The sequence below is a fragment of the Amphiprion ocellaris genome, chromosome 7 (assembly GCF_022539595.1).
Source record: "Amphiprion ocellaris isolate individual 3 ecotype Okinawa chromosome 7, ASM2253959v1, whole genome shotgun sequence".
In the NCBI taxonomy this organism is placed as follows: Eukaryota; Metazoa; Chordata; class Actinopteri; family Pomacentridae; genus Amphiprion; species Amphiprion ocellaris.
In genome coordinates, this window is record NC_072772.1 from 34,299,333 (window position 1) to 34,317,951 (window position 18,619).

The following is an 18,619-nucleotide window of genomic DNA, read 5'->3' on the forward strand; positions in this document are numbered from 1 at the left end:
ATTTTACAAAATAAAAATCAATTGTGGGACATGTATTACCAAATTTTCCAATAATATATCAAATTTAATCTATTGCTATTTAAAAAAAAAAAACGGTTTACAGCAGGTTCCTGTTCTGAAATAAAAGACTAAATCTTATTACAATACAAAATATAAATGGAAAAAATCAACAAAAATAAAACAAAACAAACAGCTGCACAGGGAAGTTGACCAAAGTGAAGCAAGCAAGACGGTATTTACGGTTATACATATTTTAAATTGCACTTATAAGTGTGTCCCTTGTTCAGGAGTCACACAAAGAACACAATCAGTTGTGTAAATATTGTATTCATTAAATGAAACTCATGAACTTGCACTATAATTAGGGCAAGAAATAAAACTTTGACCCCATTTGTATTAAAAAAAAGTCTGTAATTCAATAAATAGTGGGTTTTCTCCATCATATGTGACCCTTTCAACAGAAAAAAAGACAGGAACCTTTAGCTGACTTCCAGTAAAATGTCCCTAACAACACAGTTGTACTTGTCTTATTATTAAAAGATAAATTACTTTGCAGCTGGTTGGTTTCGACTCCCGGTTCCTCCCATAGACGATCCATGGTTCCTCCCTCAGTGCTCACAAAGCTTTTATGCTCTTATCTTGAGTTGCTGCTAAAGTATTTTCTGAACTGGGTGCAGCTGAGTCACTAATCTTTCAACACAGTCTGCTGCTGTGAGCAAATTTTGGCTCAGAACTCACAATAAACTGAATTATTCCAGCTGTTTGGCCTCTAGGGGGCAGCGAATCAAACCCACCTGATATGATGCTGTCCCTTTAAGAAGGTGTGACTGTTTTAGCAAACACCTGCCTGATTACACATCCAGCTGGCATGAAGAGTCAGTGAAGCCTGAGTTGTTTTCAAAGTAAGTTCATCATTCGCTCTTCTTTCAGCTCAGTTTTGGTCTCCATCAGGGTAAATGTTTGACGGTTTAGCTGCTAAAGACGCATGAGAAGGAATTAAAGGAAATCTCGTGAATTCAAGGAATGTGGGAAGTTTAGCCTGAAGTAAAGCTCACTGATCAGAACAGAGGACTTCTCCAGTTTAGCCTTGCATTTCTATCATGCTTGTGAGTAAATATGATTGTATTTTACTCTGAAAAGGAGGAAAGATGCACCAAATGGAAACAAACTAGGGTTTTTCCTGCTCAGATTAAGACTTTAGGGCAAGACTATGGATGACAGCAAAGGATCCATGTGTGTGCTCCATTATTTGACAGAAATATGTGCATTTTCTTGGTTGTTTTTTGGACCATTTGATAAACAAACTTGCCTATTATGCTCACATGATATAAACCTCCATTGGCAAAACTGCTTTATCTTTAAAAATTCTTAATTTCTATCGTTTTGGTGCTGCTGATTTTACTTTATTGCAGGATAAACCATCTTTAGTGGGGAGCAAAATCTCATCTGTCGAGGAAAAAATGTGTAAATAAATGACTGGCACCTCAGAACTGATTTTAAATGAGCTCTTTACCAATTTAACTGTTCATCAACCATCATACAACTTCACTAGTATGTCTTAGAGCCTTAAGCAGAAAATTAAAAATTCAGAATTTGTCCAAAATTATGAAAAAAAATGTCTAAAATGACTCTCAAGTATTAAAAAATGACTCAAATTTGTTCTAAATGACTAAAACCAGTCTAGAATGACACATTTTTTTTACAAGATGATGAAAAAATGGTCCAAAATGTCAGAAAAATTGTTCCAAATGTCCAAAAATTCTGGTTACCTGACTCAAATCTGACTCACATATCTGAAAAATTGTTCAAAATGATTTCAACCTTGTCCAGAACAGGGAAAGAATTGTCCACAAAGACTGAAAGACTTTGCAAAGGTCTCACAAATTGTTCAGAGTGACTTAGAATTTGACCAAAATGACTCAAAAATTGTTGAAAATCTCTCAAAATTGTCCAAAATGATTAAAATTTGTCCAAAATTCCAACCAACGTTATATTAAATTACATCACGTGAGACATTTTATCAGACTTTGCAGGATTCAGAAGGTTTTACAACATCTACAGTTGGACTCCTCAGACTTTAATACATAAGTTGGGCTCAATAGACTGATTATTTACATTGAGGTAAATCCTCTTGCAAATTTAATTCTAAAAAAGTTCCTTTTCCTAAAACTCAATCCACATTAACTTCATTTGTTTTCCGTAAACTGCAAAAAAGAGCAGATTTATTGTGTGTGATCCTCGTCCGGACAGTCAAAGCCGTCACCTATCACTAAATCTGGGTTGCCCCAGAAAGTTTCCCACCATCGATTGCCTCTCGGATCCATATCAGGCGTCCATTAGAGGGTTTGGTGCGTCTCCCTGAGGCCTAAAAGCAGCAGGATGGCAGGATTTGGATTCGGCTTCACGGATTGTAAGCAAGCGATGTTTGTTTAGAAGCATCGGTGCTGTGTCCAATCATCTCTGCAGCTTTTCTAAAACCCACCATCCAGTTTCCACACTGCATTCAGCCGAGCCGACATCTGAACTTCTCTACTGCGACGACATTCTTTACACAAATACCTGCTACACTATGATGTGTGCAGCTCAGTTAAAGCTTCCCAAAAGACAATTCTCACCTGGATTTGCAGCAATAATGTGTGGGCTCAACAACAAAAATTAACAGTTTGAGTTGGTCTTTTTGAGTTATGGCAGAGTGAGTTAGAAGAATTAACTTTTCATCTAGAGTCAAATACATTTTTAATTACTAGTCTTAGCCATTTGAAAGTAATGAAGTTTTGAAGTTATCAAGCCAATTTTATAATAATTAGTTTTAAATCAACTAAAATTTGAGTTTAAATTACACAAATATTAAGCTGATGCAACATTATTATTATTATTTCAACTCGTTAAAATAATGTTAGCAACTTAAAAGGCTTATCTAAGTGAGTGAATTTATTTTTTTTAAATCCTGAAGCCATGCATTTAATTAAGGTGGTGGGAATAAATCCAGTGGATTACTTTTTCATGGAGCTTAACTCTGAGTTTCAGATTATTGTTTAGCTGTTTAACCAACAAATTCATTCTTAATGCTCTCAGTGTAGAATTTTTTGCCTGTCCCTCAAAAACGATGCTCCTATACAACTAAACTATATTCTTTATGTTTTGAGGGGGAAAAAAAACACATTTTCTTCAAGTAAAGTAACGTTATGATGTAGCAGGAAGCATTTCCACATCCAAAAAGCCTCAGCCTCTGTGTTAAAGGTTGGATGGTTGACTGGGGTTCAATATATTTAGACTTTTTGTTTAACTTTATTATTATTAATATTAGACTTTTTGTTGTTAGAAGTTCCATTTTAACCTTCTGTTTGGTTACAAGTACACATGACTTGGTTAGGTTTAGGAAAATGTCTTGTTCTGGGTTAAAATAAGATTCTTTGACAACATGTTTGAATCTTCTTCTCTATTTTCTCAGTTGCCATGGTGACAAGTTCTGTAATTTCTGATTGGTTAAGTGAAGTGGAATGACAAAAACAAATACAATAATATTTAAATACAATACAATGCATGACAAAAAGATATGTTGTTTAGAGTTGTATTTCTGGGAGAAGTCACAAAAAAAATGTATGCAAATAAATGTATTCTAGGAGAAAACATTTTGTTTCACTCAAAATGTCATCATTGAGTTGTATAGTAACATAAGTATTAAGAGACAGGCTGTTTTAAGAGAACAGGCTCTGAAACCACCTGTTCAGAGCCAAACAGCAGCAGACCTAAGTTAGAGATTATCTGGTAGCTATTTAGTGGAGTATTTACTTGGTAAAGAGCCAAACATTTACTGAAGAGATGGTAGAAACAAATAAAAACAAAGGCAGAAGCAGAAACTCACCACTCATTAGAAACTAGCAGTGATAAAAGCTGAACAGAAAAAAAGGGCTTAAGGTGTCTCCAAAAGCAGTAGCTGACAGGTGCAAACTGGAATAAATCTTTTAAACATGGGGATAACCTTATAAACTGCCATCTAAAAGTTTGGGGTCACTTAGAAATGTCCTCATTTTTCATTTTCAATGAAGATAACATTAAATGAATGATAAATCCAGTGTAGACATTGTTAATGTGGTAAATGACTATTGTAGCTGGAAACAGCTGATTTTTAATGGAATATCTCCATAGAGGTACAGAGGAACATTTCCAGCAACCATCACTCCTGTGTTCTAATGCTACATTGTGTTAGCTAATGGTGTTGAAAGGCTCATTGATGATTAGAAAACCCTTGTGCAGTTATGTTAGTACATGGATGAAAGTGGGAGTTTTCATGGAAAACATGAAATTGTCTGGGTGACCTCAAACTTTTGAACGCTTGTGTATGTATTCCTTTTGACAGCCTTTACTAGGAGGCGTTGGTGTTGCACCCAGTTGTTCATGTAAAAACAGACACATTGTTGTGTAATGAAAATTAAAAGCTCGAGAGAGATGTTCCTGACTTCCATCCCTTAGTTTCTCCTTCTTGTCATCTGTAACTGCTATGGTTTATTTTTCCATAATTTAAATTCAATTTGATTTTATTTACATAGCTCCAATTCAAAACATAAGTCATCTCATAGCACTACATGCAGTTTAACCCTCCTGTTGTCCTCATTTACGGGCACCAGAAAATATTGTTTCCTTGTCTAAAAAAATCCAAAAATTCTGCAAAAAAAAAAAACTAAAACAAATTTCAGACAATTTGCAAAACCTTTAGGAAGAAAATTCCAATAATTCCTTAAAAGTTTTCCTTAAAAGTTTTATTTAAAAAAAAAAAAATCCCCCAAATTTGGCAAGAAAATTCTTGTAAATATTTTTTTTAAATGAGTAAAAATCATCCAAAAATATCCTAAAAATATCTAAAGTGATTCCATATATATCAGTAAAACTTCTAATATTTTCTTAAGAACATTCACATAAAAATCAATCAAAATCCAGTGAATTTCACTGGATTTTGATTGATTTTTTTGTGAATGCTCTTAAGAAACATTTTTAACATTTCTTTTTTTCCACCAAAAATGTTCAAAAATTTCCCAAAAATGTTGACAATGTGGGCATCAGAAGTTTCACTGTGAAAACAGATTTTTTTCCCCCACATTTTCAAACTTTAAAAGGGGTCAATTTGACCCGCAGGACGACACGAGGGTTAAACATAGAACAGAGAACCCAACAATCCACTGTTGCCTTTAGATTCCCCTGGGAAAAAAAAAAAAACAACAAACAAAAAAACAAAAACCCTTCACTGCGCAGGAAAAAATACTCTGATCCAAGCAGGCTCAGGACGGTGGACATCTGCCTCAACCGGTTGGGGTGAGGTTGGAGATAGCAGATGGAGAACAGACAAACAATACAAAGACAACAAATAATAATAACATTAACCATCTGTTTTCATTCCTCCCTTCTTTCCCCCTTCTAAATTTTTTCTCTTTAAGTTTTGAGCCTCCATTACAGGATGTTTAGTTTCCGATGCGTCGCTCTGTTCTTTTTGCTAATGTGTGTTAATCTGCAGCTATAAAATCTGATATGTGGAGGCATGACTGCACACAACCTTTGTCCCAGACCTCTGCTGGGGTAATTAGATGCTGAAATATTGATGGGGAGTGTGTGTGTGTGTGTGTGTGTGGCAGAGAGGCAGCTGCATCTCATGTGTTTGCATTTACTGCCTGTTTGTATGTGATGTAATTCTTTCTGTTTTTATAATAAGGCAGGTTTTATGACCTTTTCCTTCACTGGAGACTCAACAAAGGTCAGTCAGGGAGAGAGACAAAGAAAGAGAGTTAAATGCAGGAGGAAGTTTAAAGCTCAACTTCATTTATCTGGCAGCTTTAGCCACTTTACAGTTCAGGATTTTTGCATCTTGTTCAATATTACAGATTCTGATTCAATGTCATGATGAGAAATAACAGTGAAAATTTCAAGCTTTTATCTTGAATAGCTCTTGAGATGTTGTCATCCAAACATAGCCTCAAATTTTAACGTGCAAAAACCTGCTGAAAGTGGCTTGAGTTGGGTCTCTGAAAGTGTTTAATATATGAAGCTAAAGGTTTACAAGAATCTTTAAAAATATCCTTATTTTATCCAATACAAATTTCAGGTTAATCAGGGACAGTTGAGCAGAAATTGTTGTAGAAATGAAATAATTTGAGATGGAATGAGCTGTTTTTGAGACTTGAAAAAGGAAAAACCAGAGGCAAATGCTGTTTGAACACTAATTTATGGCGTCCACATCTTGAGCACTTGATCATTAGGTTTCTCTCATATTCAAAAAAGATAGCCGTTCAGGTTTGCTTTTGCCGATTATCAAAAACAGTCTACGCTTCCAGTTATTATGATGTCTGCCGTATTATTTAATGTGTGGATCAGCATGTTGGGGAGATAAAAGCAACATTAAATAATGTTAAATCCACCTGGTATTTTAGCATTAGTCTGCTGATACAGTGGAGGTTGTCCAGAGATTCATAAACGTTTCAGCCCCTGACCCAAATGAAAATAACAGTGCCATGGACTAGATACCCCCACTATCCCTAGAGATGGTACAGACACATACCATCAACACACAACAACTGTAATAGTATTATATTAATTTCATAGAATCATTTCAAATTATACTTTAACTTCTGGAAATCCTCCTGTGACTCCCTGTCAGTGTATCCTGACCCTACGTTTAGTATCATTGGTCCATGGGGGGAAAGTTTTAACGCTCGTCTTCATAAGAATCTTTTTTAAAGGCATCCAGAGAGGTGAAACCTCCTGAGGCTGTCGGCTGGTTCTAGTTTAGTTATCAAAGAGTTGGTTCTCCCTTTGAACGGTGGCTGTCACTGCTGAAAGGTACCAACGGTCAAATAATCCCATTAAAGCTGCATCATCAGAGTGACAAGCTTACCGTGAATAATCCATAATGAGGTCTACTGCATTGCTGAAGTTGATGTTAACTGCAATTATTCATTTTACTCAATGTTTCCAAATTCTAATATTCAGTTTTTGAACTTGGCTTTTGATTTGTCTAACCATCCTGAGATATTTAGTACTGTTGACTTTACTCTAGAGTTATATTTTTTCTTTTTAAGTAACATTTCATGCGTTGTCCGGCTTTTGTAGAAATTCTAATCTGTTTTACGCCTCTTTAAGACCACATTTCCTGCAGCTTCATGGTAAAACACAGGACATGGCAACAGCATAACTCCTCAGTAGCACATTATCCAAATTAAACAACATAATAGGTCACTTTTGTCACTTTCAGACCTGAACCCTCAGAGACAAAGCAGTGATCTGATGCTGCTGCCTGCAGGCAACTTCATTTTAAGGATCAGATTGGTTATATCCAATAAAACATCATTGCTGTTTGAAATGACCTCTTTGTTGAAGTTATGGGACCTTTGTCTTCATGGTGACAGTAATAAATACGTCTGACATGAAAATAAACACCAGTGTGTCTGGTTCAGGACCAGTAACTTTCTCCACTTGTCTCCTAGCAGCTGGTTCCAGTAAAGAAACAATCATAAAGCACATTATTGGCTAGAACTTGAGTTTTTCTTCAGATTAAACAACTTAGATGCAAAACGTTCATTCAGGAGCTTTAGGTGGATTTTGTCTCTTGTTTGAAGTCTTCAAGACTGAAGGAAAATTTGCTCAAATTCACCAAACACTACTTCTTCTTTGTCTTTATTTGCTGTTAAACCATTGTAGAAGATGTCTACTACCAAGACTAAACCCCATTTTCTAATCCAGTGTCCAGAAGAAAACACCTGATTAAGTTGAGGCCCTCGTCTTGCTGAATATAGAAACATGTTCACTGGAGCAGAAGCAGGCTGATGAAAATGCATCACTGAATTACCTCTGATGTGTACTAAACACCTGACGCGTGGCAGAACTTCACAGATGAAACGTGATAGCGAGGGAGGTTTTCTAGTTTAAAGCCAGACTCTTGTTTTGTACCTGAGGTGTAACTGAAGCTGAGAAGCCTGAACAAAACGTCTGATGAGGTCGAGGTGTCACAGCTGCCGCCAGTCAGAAAGTCAAAGGATCAAACTGAAGGTTCGTTAACGGAGGCTGAATAATTTACAAGAGTTTGTATATGTGTGTGTGACCAGAGCTTAACGAACCCAATTAGCTCTTTTCACTGTTGTAGAATAATGTGCAGGTGTGTGAAAACCTGGTTAGGTCCTAGTTTTTGTTCCTTTTAGACCATTTGTTGTTCTTGACGTTTGGAGTCAGTGTTCTGTTGAAAATGTGTTTTTTCACGTGCTTTTTGATGTATTTGTTCAGTATTTTTGGGACACTGACTTGCATGTTTATACTGTTCATACTGTGTTTATACGCTGCATCTCATATCACACCCACTGTGTGAACTCTTTATAGAATTTATTCTGTTTATACTGGAGCAGGTCTGTTTGTGTCTAATTATTCACCGAATCAAATGAAGGGTTTGCAAGCAGTGGTCTGACCCACTTTCTGTAAGTTTTGAGAAAAATGGGTTCAAAGTTTAGTGTTTTCCAGAATTGTCTAACATTCCACTGTAACGCTGTATCTGGGTTGTGGGTTAGACCACTCTGCCACTAAAATCTAGACCATAAAATATTACAGAAATTATATAAAACTCAGTTTGGATTTTTTACTGGTTAGACCACTCTGCTTCTAAGCCCCTCAAATGTTCTGCAACTTACATATAATGCATCCCATAATGTTTACATAATCAAACAGTTTCTGTATGATGGCAGAGTTTTTAATCATTTAACATTTTAATGATATTGCACAGTGTATACAGTTGTTTTTCTGTGTGTATAGTAGGTTTTTCACTCTCAGAATCTAGCCTTGATCTATCCATGTACAGTAAAGACAATGTGTTCCCTTATCTGGCAGAAATCTGTGGACTTTCCTCGTATTTCTTAGCAGCTTAAAAAAATGTCTATTATGTTTAGTGAATGACACTCAGTTTAAAATAGAATGGTTCAAAATGTTCTCATTCTCAGTTACCTTTCACACTGGTGATATTCCTTTGCAGCTGCTAAAACCTGGATAAGATAAGATAAGATAACATTTTTTCAATTCCAGTGGAAGTTCTTGTGCCACATATTGGTCATTGCTCAGAAAACAATATAACAAAACTGCATAGCATGAAAATAAATGCAGTGCCTAAAAGAAAAGAAGTTTAATGTAAATGTGATGCAAAAATTGAAATAAATCAACTAAAAAAAGGGCTGGAATAGAAAAGTAGGAAGTAATAATAGCAACGAATCTGAGCTAGTAAAGTAATATCACACATGAAAATGAAGTATTACACTTGATAGAGAAAAAAATTCTGATTAAATTTGTATTTTATAGTATGTAAAGCAATGAATATCCTGATAAATGTAAATGTTTTTGTCTTTCTCAGGGTCTACAGGTGACTGCTGATGTCCAGTCATACAGACAGAAACCAGAATCATGGTCATTTTACAGCAGGTAAACACACACCTGCACCCAAACACACAACAGACAACTGAACACAGTTTCATACAGCTTACCTGCAGTGTTTCTGCAGCTTGTTGCAATGAAAGACACTATTAGAGGAACAGCTACTAATGACACTGAATTGTTCTCAGTGAATCCTCTTTGTTGTGGAAAAACACCGAGCAGGGAAGTGAAGCATTTCTGAAGCATGTTTTCTGTGTGTGTGAGCATGCATAGTTCAGTGTGGGTTTGTTTGATGTTCAGTTAATGCGCTGCTGAACTCGTCGTCCTTTCTGGTCGACTAATGAGCTCTGACAGCGTTCAGAGGCACAAACAGGGTCAACAGAAGCAGCAAACACAGAGCAGGCCTCGGCTTTCTCTGCTCTGGAGGTTTGTCTCTTCACTCTGAAATCCATCCAGACTGAACTGGACAGGAGCTGTGTGTGAGCTAAACGCTAGTGTTCACCTGTGAAAAGGAAAGAAAAGACGATTGTGGACATACATGATCAGCTGCAGGTGATTTTTAGCTCCAGCATGGAGGAAGGTTTTGGGTTTATCTGCTGAACTTGGAAGAAAACATGGAAGGACAGGTTTTTATGAAGCATCTATAAAAGGTTTTCGATGGAAACGGCAGTTATTCTGTAGATGCTGTCACGCTCTGAAAGGTGTGCAGATGTTAATGTGGTAACCATGACAACGAGAAGGAACAAGGTGGCATCTGATTGGCCGCTGGAGGGCTGGGACCCGAATGTTCGCCGCCTCAGCTACAGATACACCATCCTCATCAAGGTAAACTCTGGATTCACTCAGGGGCAAATTAGAGAAACGCGACTCAACTTCACACACAAAAAATAGAAACAAAATGTTTCATATCTTACAACATGAACAAAAAATGCCATGAAGTTAGAAATAATCAATAAAAAACAGCAAATTCTGAACACATATTTGAGTAGGATTTAACCAGCTTCATTTAATAAATGCCCTGTTCAGTGTATCTTCTGATTTACACGAATTATTCCAGAGATTATCTGTTCAGGGAACAGTGGAGTTTTCTGTCTTCATTACTTTAAGAAACCTAAATCATCTGCTACAGACTGCAGATCTGTTGTGCTGTTGTGCGTTTATGCCTTCTTGAAAATATCTTTAACTCTAAAAAGTCATTCAGGGTGCGTACTCTCACAGCTTAGTTGCAAAATAAATCAATTCTGTTGATGTAGGTCAACTTTTTCACAGTTGTGTTGATGTACTAATGTTAATACTTGCATCAACTTAATATTGTGTGAGATTTAAACTCAAATTTGTGTCGTAAATGATTTAAAACTAAATTCAACTAAATTAAATTGGCTTCATAACTACATAGCTCTTCACCACAAGTTTAAGATTCTGAGTTAACTTCAGGCCTGGATGAAAACAGACGGATAAGATGTAGAACAAATACAATACAAAGAACATGGTGGCATTTACCAAAGCAATGTGACCAAAAATGTGCTCAAAATAAAGAAAAATAAAAAGAAAGAAACTGTGAAACATTATTTGCTAATTTATTAGCAACAAAAAACACAAAAAGCTAAAAACTGCTGATGAAAATCTCAATAACGTTTTGAACAGTTGTCAATTTAAAAACTCGTGTTTATAATTTTGGCAAATAGTTACAACATAAAAACTTGGTGGACCAGCTTAACTTTTAGAATGATGATTTATACAAAGATAAGAAAGAAAGAAAGAAAGAAAGAAAGAAAGAAAGAAAGAAAAAGAAAATTTAAGGGTACAAAATTCATAAAATCAAGCATGTCAACAACAGATTGAAAAAAATATTTTTAAAACAATGGAGGCACTAAAAATATGTAAATCTGAATCTAATTTATGAATAGGAACTGCACTGTTCAGTTACACAGGAAATACACTATTTAAACACTTATTCTTATCCATAAGATTAGTGAAAATCTGTTTGATTCTTTTTATCTGTTTTGTTGAAATTCTGTCATGACAGAGTGGCACCATTCATTCATTCATTCATTCATCCATCCATTCATTCATTCATTCATTTCTTGGATGTTGACAGTGGGAACAGGACTGGTTTCTGTGTGTGAACAAGAGCAGAAAAATCAACAACAATAACCCACATAGCGCCCAAAAACAAACACAGATGCTTCTTTCACTTGATCTGTTTTAATTAGTCACATTCAGAGGGACAGAGCTTGAAAATCCACAGATCAGTATTTCTTTAACTGATAATTAAAAAGCTTCTTAAACACCAGCAGAGGGCAGAACGTCACCTGAAGAAGGCCTCAGCTACAGACAGACGTTTATTATGCAGAGAGCTGAAGTTTACAGCCCTGTAGAGATATAACAGATAGAAGCTCATCCACACTGAGGGGAACAAGATACTACAGCATGAACTGGAGCGAGAATAATAGGTACTTCTGCACACATGGACGTCTGCATTGTCCTGATATGATAGAATGGTAATATTTTGCAACTGGAAACCAGATGTTTTTCTCAGGAGCTGGTGGAGACCAAAAACGGAGCTAAAAAAAAAAAAGGACTAAATATCGAGTGAAATTTGCTGAGGGATCATTAACACACATTCAAATATTATAAGATATTTTACTGAATATTCAGTTACCAGCTTTAGTAAAGTGTGTACAGATTTTCTGCCTCTTTATACTTTTACTTCATTACATAATGTTAATCATTTTTTGACCCCTGTAGGCACTAGTTACTGCAAATGATTAGATATTAGAGGGAAAAAACACATCTGCTTCTAAATAATAACTTTAAAATACACAATAGTATATTCAGAATTAGTAATTGACTGGCCTGAGTGTTAAAGGAGTGTTTCCCACTAATAATTCAACCCCTGGTACAACCACATTTATAAAAAATAATCAATTTGATATCCACTGTTCTGCATTATATCAGACAAAATTTCAAAAATAAAGTATATAAATCAACTTCTGACGTTAAACTTGGAAGCTTGCAGTTTCATTTTGCTGAATGACAGTAAAATTATACAAAACATTTGTATAGTCAGTCTGTAACTTCACAGAAAGATGATAAATGATAATATTAAATCGGAACTGAGCAATACGTAGTTTTAATATTCTGTTCTAAAAGAACATGCAACATGAATATTTTCACTTTTTTCTATTTTAATCAAATTTTTATTTTAAAAAATACTAAGATTTTGAATGCGTAAGTAATTTTTTGGTATTACTTTAGTAAATCATCCGAATATTCCTTCCGCCCGTCACTATTTCTTGTTATAAATTTAGTTTTTATGAGAATATTTTCTGCTGGCAGTGGCTGTTTGTGCTGTTCTTTGTGGAGACAATGTGTCCATGCCATCTGTTCACTGAAGCAGAAAGAAGAATGAGTCCGTCTGTGTTTTTATTCACCAATAAACACCAGCACTATTATCTTGTCACTATATCTCACCCTGTGACCTTTGATTTGTCAGTGAGATCGATCTAAATGCAAATGAGGTGAAGTGGAGCTGCAGTTATTACTCACATGGCCTCTTAATAGTGGCCTTGTTGATCTGCTTTCTTCTCATGAGGACAACATGTTGTTATAATGTGCTGTATATCCACAGAGCAGGGTTTTCTGATAATAGAAAGCTTCTTAAACTCCAGCAGAGGGCAGAGCTTCACCTGAAGACGTAGCTGTGAGCTGATAGCTTCAGGGCCTGATGAGATCTTGTATAACTTGTAGTGAACCTTTTCCACACTGAGGGTAACAAGAAACTACACAGCTGCAGGTATAATGAGGATTTTAGTTGTAACAGGGATGTTTACTGAAGTTAAATCAATCCTATTTCTGACAAAACATGTTTTAATATGGTGAAAATCCATTTGCAACCTTGGAAAATCTTCAAAAATAATCTTGCATGCTCAACCGAGGGCTACATGACCTCATATAACCAATAAGATAGAATGAGAATATCTTATTGAAGAAAATGTGTGTTTAAATAAGCTCTAATTAAAGATGTGCACATTAACAACAGATTACATGACAGTGACTCTTCAGAACCTGTTTATTGTTTTCAGATCACTCTCATCGGTGTTGTTTTCGTCCACAGCAGGACATTATTTCTCACAAAAAAGCAGCAGAAATTAGATTCTGTTATATTTAAATTCATTGTCGTTGCACAAAGTACAACTAGTCTTTACCCGAACACAATAAACTGCAGTTTAGAGAAGGAGGAGGAGGAGAAGAGTATAAAGTAAATCCACTGTACTCTGCCTACAATCAAGTATAACTCAAAACCACATATAGATTATCATTTTACATACAAATTGCTGGATTTGTGGAGGAAATAAAGGAGACATCGTGGTTTATTGGCTCTTTTCTGTCTGTCCTCTGTGCAGTGGTTGCAAGTGAATACCTGGTTCATTATGAATGTTCTAAGATATATACAGTCGAAGTAGTATTAACAGTATAGTCAGTATAAAGTATGTAATGTTGTTGTAGCAGCTATAGCGGCTAATATTTCCTCCAGGAGGTGGTGGAGACCAAAAATGGAGCTAAAAGGGAGTTAATATAGGACAAATTTAGGACTACTGCAGGTTTAACCCCACAGCACTGGATAACATCAGCTACAAGTTCTGATATGTCTTTAAAGACAATGTTTTAATCAAATGTTTAAGCGGTTTAAGAAAATTTCCTTTTCCTGTAATGTTCCTATAAAGTTAATGTAAATAACGTTTCGATGTCAAACACAGATGATGTTCCATGATGACAAAAAAGTGGAATGTTCTGAAACCAGCATTCAAAAAATGTTTTCCTGATGTGGTCAAAGCCTCAGTGGATTTTTTTAGACGTTCCTGTAATGTGATTTATTAACAAATGTGGAACACTCTGGCTCCAATGTTCTGAGGACGTTTTAGGGACATTGTTGAGGGAACACAAATAGAACATTCTTTTGTAAAACATCCTAACAATGTTCTGTGATAACAAGGGAAGAATGTTCTCAAATGACAGGCCTCAGATGACAGAATGTTTTAAGACGTTCCTGAAATGTGACATATTAAAGGTGGAACATTTTACCTTTCTGTTGAGGAACCACATTATAGAATCTATTAAATGTTCTCAAAATGCTACATGATGACATAGGAAGAACGTTCTCAAACCAACATTCAGTAAATGTTTTCTAAATATTGTTGCGACTTCAGATGGCAGCATATTTTTTATACAGGATGTTTCATAGTATTTCTATTGTGTGACATATTAAAGGTAGAGCATTTTGCTTTTTTGTTGAGGGAACACATTATAGAATCTATTAAAGGTTCCCACAAGGGTGAAGAAAATTCTCAATGCAAACATTGTCAGAAAATTTTTCATTATTCTGCCTTTTAACAATAACATTCTGGGAGCTAAAAGCAAACTTCCCACTGAAAAAAATTAGTAGAACTTTGCAGGATGTTTTCAGAACAAAACAACTAATCTGGCCGGCTTCTTTTAACTCTATTTTTGGTCTCCACCAACTCAACAGCTGAACAACAAGCTCAATTTAATTTTATACTCAATTTAAAGTTATTACAAAAAACAGAACACAAACACTTTCACGCTGTCGCATTAACTTTTTCCAATTAGTTAACGGCGCTTTATGAAACAGATATGGTATCAGTGGTGTTTTCCTGCTGTCCTTATGGATGTTTTCCCAACTGTCTCTGTGTTTAATACCCAAAGTTAATGAACATTCAATGCACATTAGCAGCTTGTAATTCCCTGTTCCCAGTATTCATTATCTATAGGATCAGTGCAGCTCTAAACAAAGACACCATTCAGGGAAAAAAAACGTGATGCATTTCATGTTTCCAGTTCATTTAGAAGGAACAGAAAAAGATTGTAGCAGAACCAGAGGAGAATATCTCAGTAGATTAGCATTTTAAACATGGATAACTGGTTTTCTGGAGGGAATTACAGGGACATCGTGGTTCATTGGCTGTTTTTCTGTTTGCCATCTGAGCGGTTTGTTGCCTCCACACAGGAGTGACATTAGCAGCTGCAAGTGAATACCTGGCTCATGTCTGTCCTGAATTATTTACCTGCAGAAAGAGATGATGAGAACACACACCTGTTCACCGCAGGCAGCGTGGACATTACATCACCGCTAACAGCAACTAACACCGAGCTTCTCTCAGTCACGCCTGTCCAAAGCCTCATCTGTGTGAACTCATCGATAGTAGTAGAAAAGGTGTGAGACGTTTTCCTGAGTTTCATTCATTCAACCTTTATTTAAATCTCGAGGAATCATTGAGTGCAAGTCCTCATTTACAATCATGTTGAGTGTCCAGTCAATGGGATCAAAAGGCGACCGAGTCGACAAAAAAGGAGCTGAGTTAAAAACAATCACATTCAGAAGCAGATTTATCGATGATCATTGATTTAAACTGGTCAACACATTCAGATGCACCAAGCTTTAACGTTTTCTGAAAGATGTTCCAACTAGGGCTGCACAGTGGTGTAGTGGTTAGCACTTTCGCCTTGCAGCTAGAAGATCCCTGGTTCGCGTCCCGGCTTTCCTGGGATCTTTCTGCATGGAGTTTGCATGTTCTCCCTGTGCATGCGTGGGTTTTCTCCGGGTACTCCGGCTTCCTCCCACAGTCCAAAAATATGCTGAGGTTAATTGATCATTCTAAATTGCCCGTAGGTGTGAATGTGAGAGTGATTGTTTGTCTCTGTATGTAGCCCTGTGACAGACTGGTGACCTGTCTAGGGTGTCCCCTGCCTTCACCTGAGTCAGCTGGGATAGACTCCAGCCCCCCCCCATATGTATACTAGATTAAAAAAACCCATCTAATTTGAAAAAGGATGAAGAATAATATAATACAGAACTATCACTGTGCAAATTAAAGTTGAATGTGATAAATAAAGTTGAATGTAAGTCCTTGGAAGATAAATCTTCTCGTTAAGATGTTATTATTATTATTATTATTATTATTATTATTATTATTATTATTATTATTATTATTATAAGACTTTATTCCCAAAGGAAATTCTTTTGCCAGATATTGCCCAGAAAACGCAAAATTACATAACATATGAAATGTGCTACCTAATAGAAAAGCAATACGATATAAGTACAATACATTATCAAAAATAAAAAAAATAATAAGCTAAAATAAAGCTAGAATAGAAAAAGTAAATACCTGCAATGATACTGACGTAGTAAATTAAGAACAATATTGTCACTGCTGACAGCACTAGATGAATGATTGACTTGCTAGGTTACTTTATAGACAAGGTTTAACAGAATAGTTTATTTATTCTTTTAAGTAACAGTCTTCAGATGTAAGAAATGTACCACACTAAGTTGTGAATATAAGATCTGATTGATTAATTTGTGATCACTGAGTAGCAGAAGTAGTTGTTGTGTAATTTGACTAATTTGTCAATTTGCGCACCTGAATTATATCCAGCTACACATCAACAGCGCAAGGGATTAGAAATTAGAATAAATTAGAATGAATGATGTGAGGGAGACAGAGATGATGGAAAAGAAAGAAGAAGAAATATAAAGAAGGAGACAGAAAGACAGACACCAAACAGATCGTCTGTGTTCAATAATTCAGCAACTGGTTCCTGATAGTTTGCCATCAGTCCTCCTGTTTACTGTGTGTGTGTGTGTGTGTGTGTGTGTGTGTGTGTGTGTGTGTGTGTGTGTGTGTGTGTGTGTGTGTGTGTGTGTGTGTGTGTGTGTGTGTGTGTGTGTGTGTGTGTGTGTGTGTGTGTGTGTGTGTGTGTGTGTGTGTGTGTGTGTGTGTGTGTGTGTGACAGGTACTCGGTGGTGTAATGTTCAGGAGGCTCAGTTTGCCAGACGGAGTATTTACTTAATTAAACAGACATATATGTAACACACACTCAGACTGCTACGGTGTTCATCTCACAGTAAACTCAGCAGCTCACATCTCAGCTACTGTTCTGAACATTTCTGTCTTTTTAAGGAGGAGGAGGGGAAGAAAACAGACAGAAATATGATTCACAGCAATCATCTGACTGATAATTATATGTAAAACTAAACAGATTGAAGGACAGAAAGAGGAAAAGTCAGTTGGGAATCATGACTATCTGCTCGATATATGCAGTTCCACATTCAGGTTTCCTTCTAAATGGAACTTGTAGAGTGACTTCTACATCAGACATGTCTTTGCTTCAAACTTCATCCTTCATCCTTCTTTCTTCATCCTCTTAAATAGTGGAGTGTTAGTTCTCCTTTGTGTCTTTTTCTAAAGACACCTGCAGAGCATCAGTCTATGTGTTTATTGTATCTTGGGTGCTGTATTTGTTTCATCTCTACTTAGATTAGATTTTTGCATGGTGTGTTTTTTATTTAGTGTTTTATTCAGATTTACTCATGGTACTTTTAGTGCGTTCAAATCATTTAAAGTGAAGGGGATACCCAGCTAGAAGAGTTTTGTTTCAATTGTTGTTTCATTCTGAGAAAATTTTGCAAAATGTTCAGTTTCAAAACCTTATATTACAACCCTAATAAGTTTCAGCTCCTTGTTCAGTCTTGAATTGTGGAGACCAAAACTAGAGCTAAAAGACGTCAACAACATGCTAGAATTTGTCTGTCCCAAAAACATCGAGAAAGTTCTGCAAAGTTCCGCTAACTTTTCCAGAGGCAAGTTTTCTTTTAGTTCTTCTTAAAGGCAACATAACTAAAGATGTTCTAGAAACGTTTGGTTATAACTTTGATGGAGCATTGCGTCCTAACAGTCTCAAAACTGAGTCTTGCCCTGAGAACGTTCTTACTTTGTTATGGTGAAACATAGTGGAACATTGTGGGAGCATTTTATAGATTCTATCATGTGTTTCCTCAACAACATCCCCAGAACTTTGCAGTCAGAATGTTCCACCTTTTTAATATGTATCACAGAAAAGGAGTATCTTATAAAGAGTGTTCTATTGTCTGAGGTCTTCTTTAAAACATTTTTCTCAGTGTTGCATTGAGAATGTTCTTTCTTTGTCATCATTGTGGAAATGTATTACTAGAGTACATTCTATAATTTGTTCCCTCAAGAAAAAGGCAAAATGTTCTACCTTTAATTTATCATGAAACAGGAACCTTGTAAACCAATCTGTAGCAAAAACATTTTGTCATTTAAGACCTCAATAACATCTGGTAAGTTTTTAAAGTTGGTTGGAGAACGTTCTTCTTATCTTGAAACATAATCTGTGCTCC

The 18,619-nt window shown here is 36.0% G+C and overlaps 1 protein-coding gene across 5 annotated transcripts in view; it reads left to right on the forward strand.

Annotated features, from left to right (window-relative positions):
* myo7aa (myosin VIIAa) overlaps positions 1-18,619 on the forward strand; it is a 75,162-nt gene that overhangs the window by 1,658 nt on the left and 54,885 nt on the right. The window contains exons 1-2 of one of the 5 annotated variants that reach the window (XM_055012531.1): positions 878-902; positions 9,374-9,441. In XM_055012531.1, the coding sequence (XP_054868506.1) occupies positions 9,424-9,441 (18 nt within the window). In that variant the 5' untranslated portion in view covers positions 878-902; positions 9,374-9,423. Of the gene's footprint in view, positions 1-877; positions 903-9,373; positions 9,442-9,600; positions 10,219-18,619 lie in introns of those variants that run through there. The other 4 variants (XM_055012529.1, XM_055012532.1, XR_008602367.1 and 1 more) reach the window with 4 other exon arrangements.